Source organism: Triturus cristatus, chromosome 2_2, assembly GCF_964204655.1.
Source record: "Triturus cristatus chromosome 2_2, aTriCri1.1, whole genome shotgun sequence".
Classification (NCBI taxonomy): domain Eukaryota; kingdom Metazoa; phylum Chordata; class Amphibia; order Caudata; family Salamandridae; genus Triturus; species Triturus cristatus.
In genome coordinates this window covers 150,858,073-150,881,675 of record NC_140582.1, presented here as the reverse complement: position 1 = coordinate 150,881,675, position 23,603 = coordinate 150,858,073, and the positions used below count along the sequence as shown (strand labels likewise).

At 47.3% G+C, this 23,603-nt stretch overlaps 1 protein-coding gene across 4 annotated transcripts in view; it reads right to left on the bottom strand.

Moving 5' to 3' along the window:
• Window positions 1-23,603, bottom strand: part of LOC146861982 (phospholipid-transporting ATPase ABCA1-like) — a 3,104,259-nt gene that overhangs the window by 650,775 nt on the left and 2,429,881 nt on the right. For all 4 annotated transcript variants that reach the window (XM_085641135.1, XM_085641137.1, XM_085641136.1 and 1 more), the window contains exon 44: window positions 5,537-5,643. In XM_085641135.1, the coding sequence (XP_085497261.1) occupies window positions 5,537-5,643 (107 nt within the window). The remainder of the gene's footprint in view (window positions 1-5,536; window positions 5,644-23,603) is intronic.

Here is a 23,603-nt window from a genome sequence, read left to right as displayed (position 1 = left end):
TTTATTAATTGTTTTAAAGTAAATATATACATATATATATATTTATATATATATATATATATATATATATATATATATATATATATATATATATATATATATATATATATATATATATATATATATATATATATATATTACAATTGGATCAGCCCATTCAGGACCCAATACGTATAAGATTACCACAGGAACTATCCCTACGAAGTCGGGAGAAGTGGTGATTAACTGCTGGCAGTGGACATGCTGTGTGTTAATATTGTAAATAATGTACATACGTTGATGTTATCATGAAATGCATTAACTAATTATCAGAGAAATTACAATTTGTATGATGTAATACATGCAAACTGCATTTATACCAATGAATCCCATGTAGAGCTTAACACATTCCAAAATGACACCCGCATTAGTATATTCACTGTTTGTTCGTTTTCTAAGTTACAATGCATCACATGTTTAAATATTGCCAAGACAACGGCGGCCGCTGACATTGCCAAAGGCAGGATTGTCGAAACGTGTTTGTTTTCTGAGTTTTTGCACCAATAAATCTAAAATAAGATCCAAATAACGTGAGTGCTGGTCCAATCTACGTGTTGTGGGGAGCTGGAATACATTACATGTTATACATGTGTGTTTAATTTTTTTTCAGTTAAATGTATTTCTTATATTTGTTAAAATGTATATTAATACCAAATAAATGTTTAAAGTTAATTTTAATATTTAATATATTTAACACTATTTTTAATATATTTAAAATAATCGATATTTTGTACATCTATATTTTTTACATCGATATTTGTTTCCTGATATTTTTATACTTACCATTATAAATATAGGATGTTGATATGTTTTACATCGATATTTATGACTCGACATTTGTGTATGGGGCATTTTAGGTGTCGATATCAGTGAACCAGCCAATGGACCATAAAAATGGTACATCAAGGAATGCCAAATTTCAAACTGAAAATAGTTCTTAATGTACAGTACCACTCACTTGTTTCAATGCAAGTTTGCTATTGTCCCTAAAGCAAGCAAGAAAAAATGGCCTCCCAGTTCCTGATTTGCAGGGAAAAGCAATAGATATAATTAGTATACAGGAGGCCCCTTACAACTTTGGACCTCGGTACTTCTTCTGCTACTGTACTCCAGATAGCTACATGCTTGCTCAGTTATGTGACTGCGTCACCAATTCTTTGTAAACTTCCTGCATCTGTAATTGCAATCACACAATTTTGAATAGCAGTTAAATTTGAATGTATAGGGGTTTTTCCCAAAGGTCATTCTTTTTCAACAATTTCTCCCTGAGTTACTTTATCGACGAAGTACTTGTATGTAACTTGTCATTAGGAGTAGGCGGAACTCAGGGAGTTTCATTCCACAGAATTCTGCAGAGTTGCATAAGAACTCCAAGAGCTTCCGCCGAGTTCTGCAAGTGGGTGGAATCTGTACGTTCCATTGATTTTGAGTGTTGGGAGTTTATTATGCACTGCAAAATCAGCACGAATGGCACCAAGCAGCGTACCAGAGGGCGCTGCTTCTTTGCTGCCACTCGAGTAGATGTTCTACTAGAGCTGCAGCTTTCCCACCGTGAGCAGGTGCAACTGCCTGTGTTGAGAAAATCTCACTGGGTGCTCTCCTAGAACCCGAAAATGTAGCTAGGGGATGGCAAATCTCACTTGCCAACTTATTGTTGGGGAGCCACGTGCAAGAAAAAACTCTGCTATTTGGCGGTTGGTAGGGTTTTGCTGTAACTCAGACTCACAAGCATAATGCAGAGTGGGCACAACTCAGCAAATTTAGTCAGCAAAGCGGAATTTATTGCCCGCCCCTACTTGTCACCCGGGTTTCACAAAGCAGCAATTCTCTGTTGCAAACGGGAATTAATCCTTTAATATGCAATATTAGCCACAAATAGTTTGTAAGTGGATCACACGTAGGACAATGTGCTTGCTTAAATATATATGAAAATAACGTGAAGAACATTGTTGTACTAGGCTATCAATTTAAATATGCCCCTTTAGTTAGGCCCCAAAGCCTTTTCTTTCAACCCTTGCCCTCATCGTGATGGATGTTTATTTAGAGCATTTTGCCTAGCACCAGCATTTTGTTTAAGAATGTGCTAACTTCAAGCTTATATTTCCTTAGCCTCATCAAGCATCATTAGATATTTTATACTAAACAATGAACCTTGCTGTGACTGTTAGAATAAATAATGGTTTTGATATATTTTATGTATGCCTCGCCAGAACATTATTGCTATTTTTGTCTCAGCATATCTGACTAGCTTTTTCATTCAAAATTGACATAGCAAGCAGCTTTGAGCTTAGGTAAAATCGTTCTCATGAGAACTTTCCTCCATGTTACTAGTATATGAAACATTGTTTTATCACATACCGGTGTGAATGCTTACCATGGGAATCGGGAGAAAAACCATTGGAAGTTGGTGACACCATTGGATGAGCAGTTTTCATAGGAGGAGAGATCTGAACACCAACTAAGTTTCATTATAATATTGTTTGATTTTATATTGATGAGTCTTCTTAGCTAGCTAGATTAGATGGAGAAGCAGAAGAACCAATTCATTACTCTCACTCTGAGACTTCATCTTTGTTACTGACAGCTATTGTTAGAGGTGACTTTAGTCTTTCCTAATCCAAAACCCTTTTCTGAACAATGCTACTGCAGCCATCATTCCTTTTTTTACTGATATTTTGACAGTGGCAACTGCAACTGTAGGGAACTCGGCTAAGTTTCCAGAACATCTCTTTAAGGGAAGTTTTATCCTGCTCATTTCTGGAAAGGAACCCTTCATGGGTTCTATCTTAGGATAGATAAGGCTCTTCAGCTAGTTTAGTGCCTGTTTCTTTTATGAACCACTTTATATTCATTTATGCTGTCACTAACCAATCTTTTATTTGGAATGACTATAAACTGAACTAATCTGAATAAAGAGGACAAAACCATACTAATCCTTCTGATAAATAAAGGTTTTGAAACTTCATAAACTTCTCATCATTGACTGAACAGTAAGGATCTGTCAGTTGATGATATATGCATGATTTCTGTTTTCCTTCCAGCTCCATTCGAACCACAGTGGCAAAAGTCCATTGACCAGTCAAGAGCCATCAGGATTTCCAAAGGACAAAATCTGTAAGTGGGTTGTTTAGTCTTAAATACCATTTGGCTAAATCCTCTTAGGCTCCAGCAAACCCCTGAAATGAAGTTCAAAAGTGGACAAAAAACAATACTTATAGCGCCTCATTCTGAGTTGCATGGTACTTGGGGCACGATAAAATTGCTTGCAATTTTGCTTGTACTGTGTGATAAATCTACCAACGTGTTATGCAATTAAACATAAAACCACATGGAAAGGAATTACCGTGTTAGACTCCTTTTCCTGACCATAAAACCGTTGGGAATTTCCAAAGTCTGTGGTGTTTAATGCATATATTTATGACCTTATTTGAGCAGGTGGTATATGTATTTTGGAAGCTCTTAGGGGGAAAAGAGAGGTGAGGGAAAGTAGGCGGGAAGAGAAAGGCGCTTTCTGGCAGGGGGAAGCTTTGTATAATACTTTTGCTATCAGAAAAAAACACGGAATGAGGATTGGCTGATTCTGCCGGAAAATCCTTATGCTAGTTTACTGTGCAGAATTACTGCATGGTAAAATCGAGCCAGGTTCTACCACACCCAGACAAACTAGGGGCCTAATTCATAAATATAAACTTAAACTTTTATGTAAGTTTATAATAGTTTGCTATTCACAAAGTTATTTTACGAGTTGTATCTTTACGACTGTGGAGTCTTCACACATAAAAAGCTAGGACTGTCCTATCTTTTTAGGTGCAGAGACTCTGCAGTCATAAAGATACTACTCGTAAAATATCGTTGTGAATCAGTCCCTAGTGCAGGAAAAACCAGCTCACTTGAAACCAGGCAGAGTGGAATTCCAGGAGGTAATTGCTCTCCACCTAATTGTAATGTGGGCCATAGAAATAACTCTAAGTGTGTGTCTGCGTGTTGCCAAAATTGGACAATATTGTAAAAACACTCCAAAAACACTAATATGACGACAGAACAAATATGTAACCAGAGAGCTGTTGTTGAATAATGATACAAACATTAATAAACCCCAAAATGTAACAAACATGCAAGCAGAAAAATAAGTTGAAATCAAAGAAACACTCAAGCACCAAATAGCTAGTGCAGCAATTCACTAAACATACATTTCTGCTTCAATACAAATAAAAAATACAAACCCATTAAAAACACCAGTGCTGCATTCAACATCACGTATTCAAGGTCTTGCAATACACTATTACATCAACGTACTTGAGTACCAATAAAGGACAGGATCTTGTATAATTCTATTTTTGAGGTGTGCCCCCACATAAAAGTTCAGACCTGATTCAAAAAGCATCTTCTATGAGTTGGTGTGTCTCAATCCAGGTTTAAGTGTGACTTACTCATGAATGTCAAGGAGTAAGACAGCCTTAATCTCGGTTTTCGTGAGTAAACCAGTCTGAGTCCTGGAAGCTATTAACAGAAAATGGTTCGAGAATCAGGCTGGGATATTCCATTTTCACTCACACATTAGACCGAAGTTAGAAGTCACTCAGAAAATAGCTTTGTGAATCCCACTCTTGATGTTTATTGCTTTGGGATATGAAGCAAGTCTCTGTATTATGTGGTTTTAACAAACTGAAAGATCTTGTGTGTTTCAAAGGTTCAACTACAGCCTGGCTTTGTGAGCCTTTGTGAGTCTTTGAGAGCAGAGAGAGTGTGTGTGTGTGAGAGAGAAAGAGATGAACACAGTGGCATTTTAAAGTGGAATGCTGAAAATATGATAATACTTGGCAATCTTCGACTGGGCGCCGTGCACAGTTTGTTTGATGGAGAAATGTGAAGGGTAACCATGTTTTACAATTTATATATCTGCTTAATTCATCTTTGAAGAAAGTACTGTTTAACTGGTACTATGTGTAGGAAGGGCCTGTAACCATCCCCTACTTTTTAGTATGATGGTAGGCCGCTCTGATGCCATCCTTTGTTGTAATATCTGTCCTGACAATTTTCTGTAAATTCTATCCCATTGTCAAACAATTTCGACTAAGCAAAGAAGGAGAGCCTGGGCCATCATCTTCACATGTACCAGTGCGGGGTAGGTTAGAAGCACTTTTCAGGAAACAACTCAAATGACACAGATAATGTGCGTCACATTTGTGATTAACTCCCCCCAGTCTATTTTCACAACCATGGTAAACATTGATATCTGAGTGCCTCTTTGACGTCCGGTTTCTATGCTTCTCTGACTGCAATTCAAATACGCCATCTGTGCCTCCTGAAATTGTAGTCCTATTTCTATGCCTGGGACGTGCACAATTACGTTTCCTAATAAAAGCTATACAGAATAAATACAGCAATATAATTTTAAAGACTTCCGGAATTAAATACCAAGTGACGAAAATGAGCTGAATATTAGCATAAATGTGTGCGTCCTTCTTCAACGTTGCCACCCCCTGAGGCTTCTTACCTGAATCCATTGACGAACGCATCGCCGCCAGACACGGAAATATCTCCGGTCAGCATTTTGAAGGTTGTTGTCTTGCCAGCTCCGTTTATTCCAAGAAGACCGAAGCACTGTCAGAGGGAAACCATTAAAATGATCGGTTTATCGCAGTATATTTTAGCATGACAAAAATATTTCGGGCGCTCATGAATACTGCACGAGGGTAACTGATTTGCAGTCAAATTCAATTGCCCTGAAATAAAGGGCACTCTGATCTGTTATCGGCTGGTAAACAATGGCAGCATTATTCATGCGCGAAAAATGTACACATCAGTTTACACATGATTCATTTACAGCATTTCGCACTGATTAATGGCGTCCTCTCGCTCTCGCCGAGTGACATCAGAGATTAAATGGCGATCGTTCTGCATATCACAATGAAAGACAATATTCAACTCGCACAGAAAATTGATTAACCCAGGAACCTAATTTGGGAAATTGTTTCAACGTACTAAATAGGTTTCCAAATGCTGGAATTATTATCAGGTGCTGATTCGCCAACATGACTTTTTGACTTTCACTCCAGACCTCATTTAGTGAAGTGGTCTCTATTGTGCTAACAAGCACTGGCTGCTCTCGACATTTTGAACAGGTGCAGCGCCGAGCCTTGGATTGCACAGTGCCTGGTGTGCATACAAAGCCTTTTTGAAGAGGTTGTATCTTGGCTTCTTGTAAAGACTGTAGTTAGTTACGCTGTAGCAGGATTGCACCAAATAAACGGTAACATATTAGGTGATGGTTACTTCCCAATATATGGAACACCAAAGAATCAACACAAACAGGAGGTCTCCAACTGACAGCACCAGCACTTTCAGGATGTTGACTTACAAGAAAGATATCAAATCTTACATATTCACTAAACCATCCAGCTATACATTCATCTCAGGGACGTAAGCATCCAGTCCAGCGAACTATCTGTAACCTACATGTCACTCACACCTTAATGGTACATATTCTGGGACAGCTAACACTAGCCGGCCATGCTGGATCTATTTTGTGGGAAATAGAAGATTGCACATATTGGGGGATATTCTCAAGAGTGTGCGATAATCATCGCCAAAATAGGTTAACGCAATTTCACATATCGCAGTCTATCGCGGGAAAATAACGTGTTAACGTAGTGTTCTCAACATGGCGGTAACATGTGATATTTCCCTGATAATGCGTCAAATGTCGGCGATAAAAATCAAAACCCGAACGCAAAAAAAGTGACGATGGGCCCAACCGCGATGACAAAATCAGCGATAAGCTGTACCAAGCCTGCAATTCATACAGGTCAGGCGGGAAAAATCACCATAAAAGTAGAAAAAAAACCACAAACAAAAACAAAACAACTGCGAACCACAATGGAGGTAGCCGGAGCAGGAACAGAGGACGACCAGAACCCCACAAGGTCCCCCGGAGGAACAGGCCCGGACCTTGGGGTCAGGGAAGGGCAAGGACAGAAAGAAGAGGAAGACGCGGTTTTGTCCGCAGGAAAACAGTATCCTGGTAACGGAGGTGATAAAATGCCATCAACAACTGTTTGTCATCCCCAATGTGTCATTGGCGACAAAAAATTGAATATGGCAGTCCATCGTAGACAAGGTGAATGCAATCGTAGTGCTGAGGAGGACAATGGAAGAGTTCAAGAGGCGCTGGAATGATGTGAAGCGCAAAACCAAGCAGAAACTCAGCAACAACCAGAAAGCAGCAATGCAGACTGGAGGTGGGAGTCCAGCGCCACAGGAGGAGCTGGACGAGATGGAGAAATGGTGTCCACAGTCATCAGTGTGGAGACGGTAGCAGCAGTTGGAGGACCGGACACTGCTCGACAGGAGCCGAAACAACAGCAACAGGGTGAGTAACGACCAGGGACTGGGGGGACGGGGGGAGATGGGCACAATGGCACACATGCACAATTAAGCATAGCACAGTGCGCACCCACAATTACTCTGGAGCATGTCCCTGATCCACTTGGCACACTGCAGCACACCTAGAAACTGCAAGTAGGCCCCCGTCGACCATGTGCCTAGAGGGGGCCCTCCCCACACGTCACTAATCTCACAACAAACCCATGCACATGTGCTGAACCCAGCAAAGCTGCGGGTCCGTGACCCACACTGACAATGCAAGTGATACTGCATGACGATCAGCATGGCTGCAGTCCACTTATCATGACATGGTGCACGCCACAACACTGAGGTGGCTGAGTGTGGGCGACATCCGTAAAGGAGCAGGTCACACTCTGACACATCCACGTGCACAAACAACCCCTGATGTCAACAAGACATCTGCGGACAAACCATGCCCAAGAGTCCCAACTCCCACCAAGTCTGCAATTTACCCAAGTCTGCAACATCTCAGCACTGTATAAGCACAGAATTGAAAGGCACACTGCCTGAAAGGGATATGGGTGAGCAAAATCAGAGCTGCAGGGGTGACTTTCCCACAATGCAGCACACACACATAAGAAGCAGAGCACATCAACATTGACAACAATGTGGTACAAACTGCAACACGTTCACAACAGAACAGAGGACACAACTGCTGCCACTTGTGTGTAGAAACTAGCCAATCACATCTGGCATAGCAGGGAAATGTGAGATGATGTACAAGTACAAATACACATCCGTGATGTTTCGAAATGTCCATTGTCCCGCATGAAATAGGCAGCTCCTCCCAAACAGTCACAATGTACATTGTCATGCAGTCTGTATGTAAACTTGTACAATGCGTCAACATCAGCCCCGGTCCGTGGAGGGAGTTCCGTGTGGCGGAAAGGTGGGGCGGGGGAGGGGCAGGGTGGAGGGTACAAAACACCAGAATATGGATAATTGGAGGTAAGTAAACAATTAAATAAATAAAACGAATTTCGTAGCGCGAGCTGCATCACATTTTGTGATGCAATGCACGCTACGAAATTCATTTTATTTATTTAATTCTTTACTTACCTCCAATTATCCATATTCCGGTGTTTAGTACCCTCCACCCTGCCCCTACCCCGCCCCACCTTGCCGCCCCACGGAACTCCCTCCACGGACCGCGGCTGGTCAACATACATGTGAACACAATGTTAAACTGTATCTCCCCTTCACATTGCAGAGGGAGAATCAACACCTCCTGCAGAGCAGCCTGACCCTCTCTTTTCTGATGATGAAGAGGAACACCACAGCTTCGACAACGACGCCCTCCAACAGCTCATGGACACCCTCAGCACACCACCCCCAGGAGCAGTGCAGCCCAGCTGCATCAAGGAGACCTCACCCCTGCACAGACCACACAGCAGGAAGCACCAACCACCACGGCTGTCTCCCAGGACCCACACGAACAGCACATGGCCTTCCAACGATGTGTGTTAGGGTGCCAGGAGAAGATGGCTCATCAGGTGCGGGTGGGGTTCGACCTCATGGCTGCCAAACTAGATGTCATACGTGGGTGTATAAGTCCCATCAGGGAACACTTACAGTCCCTAAAGGACATCCACAGTCCGCTCCATGCTCTCGGATGATCCATGGATGACATCGCTGGAGTCCTGACTCTGAGACAAGGGCAACTGTATAGTCAGAGTAGCTCCAGCGGTGTCATCAGGGAGTTGGGACACATCTGGAGGACCACGGAGAACATGGAGTGGGTGCAGGCAGAAAGAATGGCTGCCATGGCTGCACACCAGCGTGATGTTGCTGGGATCTACCATGCCCTGCAGATCCTCATCATGGCATTGCTGCCACAAGGCCTGTCGCAGATGAATGCTTTTGCTGCTTCGACATCGACATCTCCACCCCTGATGTGTCAGTGCCACACAGTGCTGGAGACAGAACACTACCACCCACATGTGAGGCACATGAAACCTCAGAGGACGAAGATGCTGATGATTCTGCCTTACTGGTAAGAAGGAAGCAGTAGCATTCATCTCCGCCAAATGGCCTGTTTCTGCTTGGTTCTGCTCTCTGCATCATCACCTTCCACTGTCCCCCGATGCACTCTGCGACACGCACCTTGAACCTCGACATGGACTGCCATATTCTGTTTGGTCACTGTTAGACCTGGCATCATTGGCATGAGTCTCTCCTCCATTTTTTTCTGTTTGCCTCCTCTGTTTACGATGTTTTTGCTGGATTATTGCTTTGGGCACTGTGCCACTGCTGATCAGTGCCACAGTGCAAGTGCTCCCTATGTTAAATTGTTACATTGATTGGTGTTACCATGATTGGCTTGGTTGACTTACTGTTCAGACCCTAGTCTAGTGCACTGCGTGTGCCAAGGGCGTGTAAGTTAACTGCTGCTGGTGGGCTTGCAGCACTGGTTGTGCCACCCACAGAAGCAGCGTGCAAAATGTGTCTCAGGCCTGCCACCGCGGCGCCTGCGTGCAGTCCCTGACTGCCATGTCGACTTGGTAAGGAAACCTACTTACCAGTCTCTAAACCTTCCCTTTGCCACATTTCAGACACCTCTATGGTAAGCCCTAGGGCTGGGTGCATTGTGGGTAAAAGGTAGGTCATGCCCTGATGTGTGTGGCATGACCTAATAGTGAATTACAGCCATTTTCGTTTTTCACTATTGAAGGGCTACCTGCCTCCAATAGGCCAGACTGGGCAGACTGATTATTAACGCCATTATAATCTATCTGACTCAGGGAGCATGGTAGCAAGTCGAGTTTAGTATCCCTGAACTCAGAATTTAATAACACACCCTTTAGGATGGATGGTTTTTAAATTCTATGTTTGAAAATAGCACTTTTAGAAAGTGGCTATTTTCTTGTCCACTATCTACCGGTCTCTGCTGGTTTGGTGTGTGTGTCAGGGGCTGGGTGGCTCCAGAGGTCTGAGTGAGTCAGTGTGGGGTGAATGGGGCGTTTACACGTAGAGTGAGGGAAGAGTAGCCTGCCCTGCCTGACACAATACTGGCTCCGCCTCCTGCTGGGCGACTGATAGCCCTGCTCCTGCCAGTGACAATACTGGCTCCGCCTCCTGCTGGGCGGCTGAGGACTCTGCCCTGCTCAGTGAATGGGCCAGGTGCCTCTGCCTGGCAACACCCACAACAAACCTGAGATGGTGGGAATCTCCCTGCTTGGACAAAGGGAACAAAGGGAAAAAGGGGTATAAGAGAAGGACCCCTGAACCAAGAACTCAGATCACTTCTGACAAGGAAACCTGTACCAAGGACAAGAAGCCTGCTGATCTAAGGACTTGCCTCCCCTTTCTGCCAGAGGGCTGTGTTGCTGTGGAGGAACCTGAAAGCTGCTTCTTTATTTTTGCCAAGGAACAAGGAGAGAGGAACTTGGTGTGTACTCTCTGAACACTTGCTAGAAAATCTCCAAGGACTGGAAGCGTGCCAGTCTCCTGTTGAAGTCACAGGGCCAAAGGACTTCACCATCTACTGAATTGCTGAATTGCTGGAAAGTGTTGTTTCCAGTACACAAGGGAAAATCTGCAGTCTCGACGCCGCCGGGCCCGATCGACGCCAGCAGCAACTCCAGTGAGCAGTGGGTATCGGCCCCGGCTCCAAGTGACCCCGTCTCGACGCCGGTATCGACGCCAGTGAGGAGTGAGTATCGGCTCTGCCTCCAAGCGACCCCGTCCCGACGCCGCTGCTGATCGCATCGACTAGACGCCCGTCTCGACGCCGTGAGCGCTGCTCCGGCCCGACATCCCTCGACGCCGCTGCGGATTGACCCGACTCCGAGGCACGATCGACGCCGACCTCGACGCCGACATCTCGACGCCGTGGACCCTCGTTTTCTCCGTTTCTCAAGGTACTGTACTTGTGGGGTCTGTTGCGACTCCAGGCTCGACGTAGCGCTCCTCGCGGTCGACGCCGAACCTTGGGAATCTTGTAGACTCGACGTCGTGTGACTCCTGTGGGGGTTACATTGTTGCCAAAGAACTGTGCTCAGAAGAATACTTTGCTAAAGAACTATTTGCCAAGAAGAAACCTTACTTGAACTATTATTTTTCCTTCCAAAGAGTATTTATTAAGACTGTGGTATATTTTTGTCGTTATTTGGTCTTGTGCTAAGCCTTATATAAAAATACTATTTTTTATAATAACTTCTGTGTCGTGTCCATCTGTGGTGTATTCACTTTATTACTGTATGTGGTCATAAATGCTTAACACACTGCCTCTGAGATAAGCCTGTCTGCTCTGCCAAGCTACCAAGGGGGTAGCAGGGGTTATCTGAGTGTGTAATCCCCTTTCCCTGACTAGAGTTGGTTGGTCTCTATTTGTCAGAAGTGTATACCTCTGCCAACTAGAAACCGCCGGTTCTAACATTGGTGGTCAGCGGTGGGATTTGAACTTTGCATTTATGACTCATGTGCAGTGATTAGTGTACGCTACATAGTGAAAGCAGACCATAACGCAGCCACAGTCCGTTTGGTAGGATATCCTATTTTTGTTCTCCGCTTTCCTGGAGCTTATTTTCTTAAACACTGCCAGTTTTGACCATGGAGAATGTCGGAGCTGCTACACCTGTGGAGAATGTTGTGGGGGAATTTGATAAGGAGAAGATAGATTCCTACACGCTAAAAGATCTAAAAGGATTTTGCAAGCAGTTTAAAGTTCCTACCACAGGTGTCTCAAGGAAAGAGGGCTTCCTCAAAGCGCTGAAGGCCTGGTTAGAGGCCAGAAATCCCTCTGATCCGGTGGTGGTACCGGAAGAGGAAGAAGAAGAGGAAGAGGAAGAGCCCACAGGTGGGCCAGTGTCATCTCCAGGCAGTAGTGCGTCCTCTAGGAGCCTTTCCCCCGAAGAATTAGAAGACAGGGAGAAGGAGAGGGGGTACAAGTTAGAAATGGCAAAACTTAAATTAGGAGGGCAGTTGGAATTAGAGAATGCAAGAAGCAAGAGAGAAGCTGAAATGGAGAGCAAAAGATTAGATTTTGAGAGAGAGAAATTAGCGTTTGAACGTGAGAAGATGGTGAGGGAGATGGAGCTTAAAACTAAGAGTTTAGAGTTGAATCCCTCTGGTGGCAGCACTCCATCTGTGCCTGCAGAAAGTAGGTTTTATTTTCCTAAAGATGTGATCAAGGATTACAGTAAGAATGAAGATATTAGCCAATGGTTTAAAGCATATGAGTTAGCATTGTTGGCCCACCGGGTCCCTGAGAAGGATTGGGGAACGGGGTTGTGGAGCCGCTTTACAAACGAGGGGAGAGATACCTTGTTGAGCATTCCTGCTGAGGATAGGATGTCTTATACTCATATGAAAGATGCTTTAATGCTGAGATATGGCTTAACCCCAGAAAAGTACAGACAAACCTTTAGAGAATGTAAGAAGTTGCCTGGTACTACGTGGGTTGAATATGTGTCTTTTTTCTGCAGAACCATGGATGGTTGGATAAAGGGTAGCAAGGTTGATAGTTATGATGCTCTTTATGATTTGTTTGCTTGGGAGCACTTGTCTAATAACTGTTTTCCAGAGCTACGCCAGCACCTTGTTGACAGCAAGCTATCTAACCCTAGAAAACTTGCTGAGGAGGCGGACCGCTGGGTCAGTACCAGGGTCCACAAGGGTCCAGTGGGAGACTCAGCCAAGGGTGGGCAGGGTCCCCAGCAGAAGAGTGGGGGGGACAGGGGTAAACAGAGGGAGTTTCAGAAAGGGCCCCAAAGTAGTCCCCAAGGGAACCAAGGGAAGGGTTCCCAGCCTCCCCCTGTAAAGAAGCCAGAGGCCCCGACAGGTAAACCTGTTCACAGGGGCCCCATGACCTGCTATGCCTGTAAGCAGGTGGGACACCGTTATTATGATCCCCAGTGTCCCATGAAGGATTCGAATGCACCGCCGCGTGCACCCCCTCGTCAGGTAGCGAGTGTAGCCCTGGGAGGGAATGAGATGGGTGCCCCCGGTGGGTGGGGTCCCGCAGAAATGTCCCTGGTCTCTTTAGGAGACGTGGAAATGGTCCCTCCAACCCCTCTGCCTAGTAACACTAAGAAATATAGGCAGTGGGTGACCATTAATGGCCATAGGGTGGAAGCTCTCAGAGACACCGGAGCGAGTGTGACAGCTGTCAAGTGTCACTTGGTGTCCAGAGAGCAGGTGGTCCCGCATGCATTCTACCCCGTTGTAGCTGCCGACAACTCACAGAGTCAGTGTGAGGTAGCTCAAGTTCCTTTTGAGTGGGGGGGGGGTCTCAGGTACTCTTCAGGTTGCTGTGAGGCCCGCCATGCCTGTTGATTGTCTCCTGGGCAATGATTTGGAGGACTCCCCTTGGGCTAAGGTGGAGAGAAAATCGCATCTGGAAATGTTGGGTCTGCCTGAGTGGGTGTGTGCGACCACCCGGTCCATGTCAGTCAGTAAGGGTGTTGATGGGGCCCTGGAGCCTGAAAGTATGGCCCAGGTCCCAACCGTGAAGAGAAGGGGCAGGGGGCGCGGGAAACCGTCCCCCATCGTTCCCGCGGTCCAGGAGGGAGCAGACCCTGAGGGGGATGCCCTGGAACCGACAGGAGAACAAGTAGCCGAACTGGGAGACCTGCCCGAGCTGACCCATTGGCAGCAGGATGGTGGTCCCTCCAGGGAGGAATTTTGTGCTGAGCAGAAAGTGTGCCCTTCTCTTGTGGGTATGAGGCAACAGGCCTCAGCCCAAACGACAGGTGATCAGTCAGGATCACATTGGGTCTACTGGGAGAACGACCTCCTGTATAGCGAGCCTAAGGCTGCTGAACCTGGGTCAGCCCGTGTGCTGGTGGTACCCCAGCGCTTCAGAGCCTTCCTACTGGGGTTGGCTCATGACGTTCCGTTAGCTGGACATCTGGGGCAGGACAAGACCTATGACAGGCTTGTCACCCATTTTTATTGGCCTCAGATGAGAAGGGATTCAGATATCCATTGTAGGACCTGTCAAACTTGCCAGGCAAGTGGGAAAAGCGGGCGGAAGCAGAAGGCTCCCCTCCAACCTTTTCCCGTCGTCAGTACCCCCTTCGAGCGAGTGGGAATTGACATTGTGGGGCCACTGGACCCCAAGACAGCCATGGGCAACAGGTTTATCCTGGTCTTGGTGGACCATGCCACCCGGTACCCGGAAGCCATCCCTCTCCGAACAGTGACGGCCCCCGTGGTGGGACAGGCACTGATGGGTGTTTTCTCCCGCATGGGGTTCCCCAGAGAGGTGGTGTCAGACCGGGGCACCAACTTCATTTCGAATTATATGAAGTCTCTGTGGAAGGAGTGTGGGGTAACCTACAAGTTTACCACTCCTTACCACCCTCAAGGTAATGGGCTGGTTGAGAGATTCAACCGGACCCTAAAAGGCATGATCATGGGTCTTGAAGAACCAATGAGGCGTAAATGGGACGTCCTCTTGCCATGCCTGCTGTTTGCTTACCGTGAGGTGCCACAGAAGTCTCTAGGGTTCAGCCCCTTTGAGCTTTTGTATGGTCACCCGGTAAGAGGACCTTTGAGTCTGGTCAAAGAAGGCTGGGAGCAATCTCCCAGGAAACCTCCCCAGGATGTATATAGTTACATGCTGGCCTTTAGGAACCAGACTCGGCGCTTCAGAGATCTTGCTCAGGCAAATCTGGAGGCCAGCCAGGAAGAGATGAAGCGGTGGTACGATCAGAATGCCACTCTGGTTGAGCTTCAACCTGGTCAGAAAGTTTGGGTCATGGCCCCTGTGGAACCTTGTGCGCTCAAGGACAGGTGGACTGGACCGTTTGAGGTTGTGGAGAAGAAGAGCGATGTCACCTACTTGGTGGACTTGAAATCTCCCAGGAACCCCTTAAGGGTCCTGCATGTCAACCGGTTAAAGCCCCACTTAGAAAGGTCCGAAGTGGGCATGCTCCTTGCCACAGATGCTGGGATGGAGGAGGAGAGTGAGCCTCTTCCTGACCTCCTGTGTGCAAAAGAAAAAGATGGGTCAGTGGATGGTGTTGTCCTCTCTGACACACTGACCCCTGAGCAGCAGCAAGATTGTCGCCATCTGTTGGTACAATTCCCTGATCTGTTCTCCTTGATCCCTGGTGTCACTCAGTGGTGTGTCCATGATGTGGACACTGGGGACAGCACTCCTGTGAGGCACAAGGCCTACAGGGTGACTGACAAGGTCAGAGCATACATCAAGGAGGAGGTCTCCAAGATGTTCGCCTTAGGGGTGGTTGAGTCCTCTAGCAGTCCTTGGGCCAGCCCAGTGGTCTTGGTCCCAAAGGCTGCAGCGCCTGGTGCTTCACCAGAACTCCGGTTCTGTGTGGATTACCGAGGACTCAATTCGGTCACCAAGACTGACGCGCACCCCATCCCCAGAGCTGATGAGCTCATCGATCGGTTGGGGGCTGCCCGGTACCTTAGTACGTTTGATCTAACGTCTGGGTACTGGCAGATCGCCTTGACTGATGGGGCAAAAGAGAGGTCTGCATTCTCCACACCAGATGGGCACTACCAGTTCCGTGTGATGCCCTTTGGGATGAAGAATGCCCCTGCCACATTCCAGAGGTTGGTTAACCAGGTATTGGCCGGGCTGGAAGATTTCAGCGCCGCCTACCTGGACGATATAGCAGTGTTCAGCGCCAGCTGGGAGGAACACTTGCGCCACCTCCAGGAAGTGTTGTTGGCCCTGCGCAGAGCAGGCCTCACAATCAAGGCTAGTAAGTGCCAGATTGGGCAGGGTTCAGTGGTGTACTTGGGGCACCAAGTAGGGAGCGGCAAGGTGGCCCCCCTGCAACCCAAGATAGATACCATCCTGGCTTGGGAACCGCCCAAAACCCAGACTCAGGTGAGAGCCTTCTTGGGTCTCACGGGTTACTACAGGAGGTTTGTCAAGGGGTATGGCAACATTGTGCACCCCTTGACCTCGCTGACTTCCAGGAAGCAGCCGAGACTTGTGATCTGGACTGACGCCTGTCAGAACGCCTTTGACACCCTGAAAACTGCAATGTGTACAGCACCGGTCCTCCAGGCACCCGACTTTTCAAAAGAATTCATTGTCCAGACAGACGCTTCAGAGCATGGTGTGGGGGCTGTTCTAGCACAGATGAATGAGGAGGGCCGAGACTTACCTGTAGCCTTCATCAGCCGGAGGTTACTTCCCAGGGAACAAAGGTGGAGTGCGATAGAGCGTGAGGCATTTGCTGTGGTCTGGGCGCTGAAGAAGCTAAGGCCCTACCTGTTTGGGACTCACTTCCGGGTTCAGACAGACCACAGGCCCCTCAGATGGTTAATGCAGATGAGGGGTGAGAACCCAAAACTGTTGAGGTGGTCCATTTCCCTACAGGGGATGGACTTTACGGTGGAACACCGCCCTGGTACAGATCACGCCAATGCTGATGGTCTGTCCAGATTTTTCCGCCTTAGTGATGAGGACTCCCTGGGTGAAGGGTAGTTCTCCCCACATTTCAGCTGGAGGGGACACGTGTTAGACCTGGCATCATTGGCATGAGTCTCTCCTCCATTTTTTTCTGTTTGCCTCCTCTGTTTACGATGTTTTTGCTGGATTATTGCTTTGGGCACTGTGCCACTGCTGATCAGTGCCACAGTGCAAGTGCTCCCTATGTTAAATTGTTACATTGATTGGTGTTACCATGATTGGCTTGGTTGACTTACTGTTCAGACCCTAGTCTAGTGCACTGCGTGTGCCAAGGGCGTGTAAGTTAACTGCTGCTGGTGGGCTTGCAGCACTGGTTGTGCCACCCACAGAAGCAGCGTGCAAAATGTGTCTCAGGCCTGCCACCGCGGCGCCTGCGTGCAGTCCCTGACTGCCATGTCGACTTGGTAAGGAAACCTACTTACCAGTCTCTAAACCTTCCCTTTGCCACATTTCAGACACCTCTATGGTAAGCCCTAGGGCTGGGTGCATTGTGGGTAAAAGGTAGGTCATGCCCTGATGTGTGTGGCATGACCTAATAGTGAATTACAGCCATTTTCGTTTTTCACTATTGAAGGGCTACCTGCCTCCAATAGGCCAGACTGGGCAGACTGATTATTAACGCCATTATAATCTATCTGACTCAGGGAGCATGGTAGCAAGTCGAGTTTAGTATCCCTGAACTCAGAATTTAATAACACACCCTTTAGGATGGATGGTTTTTAAATTCTATGTTTGAAAATAGCACTTTTAGAAAGTGGCTATTTTCTTGTCCACTATCTACCGGTCTCTGCTGGTTTGGTGAGTGTGTCAGGGGCTGGGTGGCTCCAGAGGTCTGAGTGAGTCAGTGTGGGGTGAATGGGGCGTTTACACGTAGAGTGAGGGAAGAGTAGCCTGCCCTGCCTGACACAATACTGGCTCCGCCTCCTGCTGGGCGACTGATAGCCCTGCTCCTGCCAGTGACAATACTGGCTCCGCCTCCTGCTGGGCGGCTGAGGACTCTGCCCTGCTCAGTGAATGGGCCAGGTGCCTCTGCCTGGCAACACCCACAACAAACCTGAGATGGTGGGAATCTCCCTGCTTGGACAAAGGGAACAAAGGGAAAAAGGGGTATAAGAGAAGGACCCCTGAACCAAGAACTCAGATCACTTCTGACAAGGAAACCTGTACCAAGGACAAGAAGCCTGCTGATCTAAGGACTTGCCTCCCCTTTCTGCCAGAGGGCTGTGTTGCTGTGGAGGAACCTGAAAGCTGCTTCTTTATTTTTGCCAAGGAACAAGGAGAGAGGAACTTGGTGTGTACTCTCTGAACACTTGCTAGAAAATCTCCAAGGACTGGAAGCGTGCCAGTCTCCTGTTGAAGTCACAGGGCCAAAGGACTTCACCATCTACTGAATTGCTGAATTGCTGGAAAGTGTTGTTTCCAGTACACAAGGGAAAATCTGCAGTCTCGACGCCGCCGGGCCCGATCGACGCCAGCAGCAACTCCAGTGAGCAGTGGGTATCGGCCCCGGCTCCAAGTGACCCCGTCTCGACGCCGGTATCGACGCCAGTGAGGAGTGAGTATCGGCTCTGCCTCCAAGCGACCCCGTCCCGACGCCGCTGCTGATCGCATCGACTAGACGCCCGTCTCGACGCCGTGAGCGCTGCTCCGGCCCGACATCCCTCGACGCCGCTGCGGATTGACCCGACTCCGAGGCACGATCGACGCCGACCTCGACGCCGACATCTCGACGCCGTGGACCCTCGTTTTCTCCGTTTCTCAAGGTACTGTACTTGTGGGGTCTGTTGCGACTCCAGGCTCGACGTAGCGCTCCTCGCGGTCGACGCCGAACCTTGGGAATCTTGTAGACTCGACGTCGTGTGACTCCTGTGGGGGTTACATTGTTGCCAAAGAACTGTGCTCAGAAGAATACTTTGCTAAAGAACTATTTGCCAAGAAGAAACCTTACTTGAACTATTATTTTTCCTTCCAAAGAGTATTTATTAAGACTGTGGTATATTTTTGTCGTTATTTGGTCTTGTGCTAAGCCTTATATAAAAATACTATTTTTTATAATAACTTCTGTGTCGTGTCCATCTGTGGTGTATTCACTTTATTACTGTATGTGGTCATAAATGCTTAACACACTGCCTCTGAGATAAGCCTGTCTGCTCTGCCAAGCTACCAAGGGGGTAGCAGGGGTTATCTGAGTGTGTAATCCCCTTTCCCTGACTAGAGTTGGTTGGTCTCTATTTGTCAGAAGTGTATACCTCTGCCAACTAGAAACCGCCGGTTCTAACAGTCACCAATGACACAGCCATCAGACTAAGGACTGAACTCTTCCTCTTCTGATGTACTAAGGACTCTGGCTGGCCCTCTACGGGCCAACAATGTAAAGTGGGGTTTGCATGGCCCTGTACTGCTTCAGCTGCAACACTCCACTGAATGTGCATTTAACATTCAAATTCACACAGATGTGTCATGTCTATGATCATTCAAGTGTGAAAGTATGGATGAATGTAGGGTCAGTGATTCCCCCTTGCATCCATGTTGCTCATGTTTTGGGACTTGAGTCACAGGGTGCAATATTACCGATTGCGGTCAGAGTGGCGCTGACACTACAACAGAGACACACGCATTAGTTACTTCCTTGTCCAGACCAGAGCAGAGCCACGCCCAGAGCTGCGGGGTCATTGTTCACACCCCTACGCTGGCCTGGCATACGCCAGGCCAGGCCACTCCGCTATGCTTACAGGGGGGGCGGACAACGCTACATGTCCCAGGTCTTCCCTGTAGTGATCTGCTGATCACAGGTCTAGTTGTCAGCATGCCACAGCCACTCCCTGAGGGCTGGTTTACACCCACACCACACCCATCCAGCACAGGCGTCACAGGACATGTGATCCTGCCAATAAAACGGGCCAGGCACACATGCTCGAGGACATTTCCACTATGTATCTGAGTGTGTCTGTGTGGTCATTATTTATGCATGAGTGCCTAGGGCTATACCACATCACATTCCCCACTGCCGGAGGTGACATGATGGCGTCCGCACTACGAGACTCAATCATAAAGGGCCATGACTTGCGGTGCACAGAGTTGGTGGCAGCCGAGGCACTTTGACCGGCATGGGCCTACCGCCACGAGACGGTGACTTGTGGTGCACAGAGTTGGTGGCAGCCGAGGCACTTTGGCCGGCACGGGCCTACTGCCACGAGATGGTGACTTGCAGTGCACTGAGTTAGTGGTACCAGAGCTGAGCAGGTGTGCAGCCTGCAATGATGCGTAGGCCTCGATACGCTGTCCTGCCAATCAAGATTCAATTTGAATTGTGAGCCCAGCTGGAGCGCAGTGTACGCTGAAGGCAGCAGGCTGCACAGTCATGACTTTGCGGCGCGGTGCAACAGGGTGCGCTGGGGGCCTGTGGCGCAGAATCCAGCAATCAGCTGAGGAGGTTGCACCGGCACGTGGTGGGCCCTCTCGGAGACACGCCGGTGGCGGAAGGTGAGCATTGAGGCCTGGGTGCGCATGGGCGGCCAGTCATTGCTGAGCAGCAGACTGGTCTGCGGACCTGGGGTGCAGCAGGCACACAGGATCGCGTAGGCACCACCGGTCACGGGGGCGCCCTCGTGGCTGGGTTGGGGGAGTGAAGGTGCATTGGTATCAAGCTGATACAAACCTTGATGCTTACAGGTATGAGAAATCCTGCATCATGAGACCGTAACAGAAGTTTGTGTGACCATAACCTTCCTTTTCTTTCCTACGAAGGTTATGACCACACGTACTTCTGTTACGGTCTTTTTGAGCAGGATTTGTCTTTCCTGTAAGCATTCCGGTTTGTCCATGTGCTATACACTGTACCAGATTAGGTTTGTGACTATACGGACGCTTGACCCTTGTCACCATTTGTCCAACAGGTTTCTGAATACTGACTTTCGCAGTATGGAATTGTATTGGGGAGTTCCCGCAGCATATGCAGTTACTTGAATCCACACGTTGCCCTGGTGAAGTTCCCCGTTGGTCGTTGGCTGTGCTTTTCATACTGTTTATTTGTGTATTTGTAATAAAGGACTGTTTTTGCACTACTGTTGACTACTGGACTTCATGACCATGCGCACGCCCATTTCAGTTACTACAATCTTGGATCTGGGGCACAGAGGCGTCTGGCAGCGGATGGCGTTGGGGTTAGTTGCGCAGGAACACTACGAATTGGAAGTGTTGTGTGGTGCGGATACAGGGGCCCGCCATTGCTATTGTAGACATGCATCCAAGACATGTGTGAGGAAGTTTGATAGGGTTGGCTGTGAGACTCCTCGGACTCTGGATGTTGTTGGTTGAGAGGTACCAGGGGCCAACAGGTGCTGCACAGCCAGCAGCTTTGTCTGCGGAGGGATGTTGGTTGTCCGCTGTGTTGGTACCATCAGCCTGTGGGCAATGTGGGTCGGGATGCAGAGGATGGTTGTCCTTTTGTGCCTGTAGTGGGCAATGACTTTCTCTGACATTGAGTCTCTAAGGCTGGTGTGTGTTAGGACTGTCCGCTGTCCTGTTCTGCGCTGCCTCGGTGGTAGTCCCGGGGAGTGTGTGGTCTGGGGGGGCATGGGGCTGGTGGCAGTGGGTGTTGTGGACCTCTTGGGTCTCCGAGCTGCATGATCAGTGTCTCCATGACATGTGTTGGACTTCAGATGTGGCTCTGGGCTAGGCTCCCTTTCATACTGCAGGTAGTCGTCCTGCTTTACACCAGTAAAAGGCAGGTGTTAAATTCATGCTGCTAACGCACCTTATCGCCTGTTTTTGGATCGCAGATTTGGCTGGTCGTTGAGAATATCGCGGAGTGGTGTTTGTGTGTTGTTGCACGGGAACGCCTACTCTGCATATCATTAGCGTTAGTTGATGCTCTCATCCGTGGCGATGTTTTGTGCGGAAGCTATCGCTGGAAAACTGGCGATATCAGCAGTTTGCACCAGCTTGAGAATGGAGCGATAATTCTTTCGCCACTTTTAGTGCGCTAAAGTACCAATAACTCGGCAGTAAGTCCTTGAGAATATGCCCCAGTGCCTTCTGTGAGAGAGGGCAACTTGTTTTGCTACTGCCATGCAGTCCTGGTGCTGTGAGGAAGTAAAGCTGGCAGTGCTGCTGCCCAATTTATACCAGTCCTGTGATGGGACAGTCTTGTGCTGATGCTACCTTTGCTGTACCTGTCCTCTGAGGTTGTAATTCAGCACGGTTTCTGCCCAAGGTGTACTTGTTCTGTGAAGAGGGATGTTTTCAACGCTATGCTTCAGTTTATTAAAATATAAAGGATATTTTGAATGCACTTGCCTAACATGCCCAGGCTAGTCAGAAGCTTTTGTTGGGTGCAGGGCAAAAACTAATTGAGGGGGGCTGACCCAGAGATCTTGGTTTCAATCGCAGCTTTACTGCTTGACCAAACTGTGTGACCCCTGGCAATTACATTTCCTTCCATTGTATCCTTTTCCTTGATCATCTCATTTGAAAGCACCTTGGAATAATTCAGTTCAGGATGTGCATTGTACAAAAACGTCTCTCCGATATGGTGAAATAGACCATAACGTTGATTCATCTATAACAACAATAAAAGACTTGTATAGGTGGCACAGGACAAATGACTTGCCTCTTGGTTCACTAATAAAATTAGAATGTGATGCCCATCCAGGATCAGAATTGCACAATACCTAATCAGAAAACCTGGTTTCAATTCTAGCTCCCAAGCTTGACCAGAGAATGTGACCCAAGGGGATTATTTTTCTACCATGGGCCTGCTTTTCCATGATCATCACATTTGAGAGCACCTTCAAATAATTCAGTTCAGGATGCACATTGCAAAAACTTTTGTCTTGTGTATAATTTAGTAGACTATAATGTTACATCATCTATAAACATAAAGGCTTATTGAAGAAACGAGACACCTGACTTGCCTTTTGAACTGTCTCTGCAGAAATGGTGTGGTTCAGTAATTCTAAGAAAGGCCATTCAGTACAGTGATATAATCAAAGGTGCTAAAATTAGACAATCCAAAGCACACATCTTTACATAAACATTTCTAACCAGCTCTAAATAAAGTGTCTGTCACAGTCCCTTGAAGCTGGGCATGAGATCCTAGCTGAGCTAAGAGCTGTTTTACTCAGCTTCCAAAGCACTGCTTTTCCAGACAAAATGAAACACAGACAAGGCCACTCAGGCTTATGGGACCTGCCATCCCCTATCTTGCTATCACTACTCTATTGGTGTTGGTAACAAACCAGGAGATGCTTTGATGTTGGGTGAATGGTTTGTGGTGCCAAGGCATATACAACGTCACTTCCCACAGCCTGTCAGCTGTGAAGAAGTCATGGCAGTGTGGACATGGGCTGTTTCCTAGTCAAGCACTGTTCTCTCCAACAGCACCTCTTCAAGGAGTGGGGACTAAGGATATTTGCCAGATTGTCTCCCAACCTCTCGTTCGAGGCTGGTCAAAATGTCAATTATTCTGGGTTTGTTTCACAATAGTTGATGTGAGATACCTGTACTCTTGTGGAAGATGTCGGCATCATGAGGCAATTTTTGAACACTGAAACATGTAGATGTGAAATAGAAGATGGTTTTCTTTCTCAGCCCTTCTGTTTTTAATCTTGTGGTAGGGAGACACCAGTAAACTACATTTTTAGCATACCTTCATTTATTTTTAATATACGTTTGGCGCTTTAACAAAGGGAGCACATAACTAGGAGACTGTAAAGCCAGTGAACCGTAGTATTTTTAAATGCTTCACAGTGCAAGATAT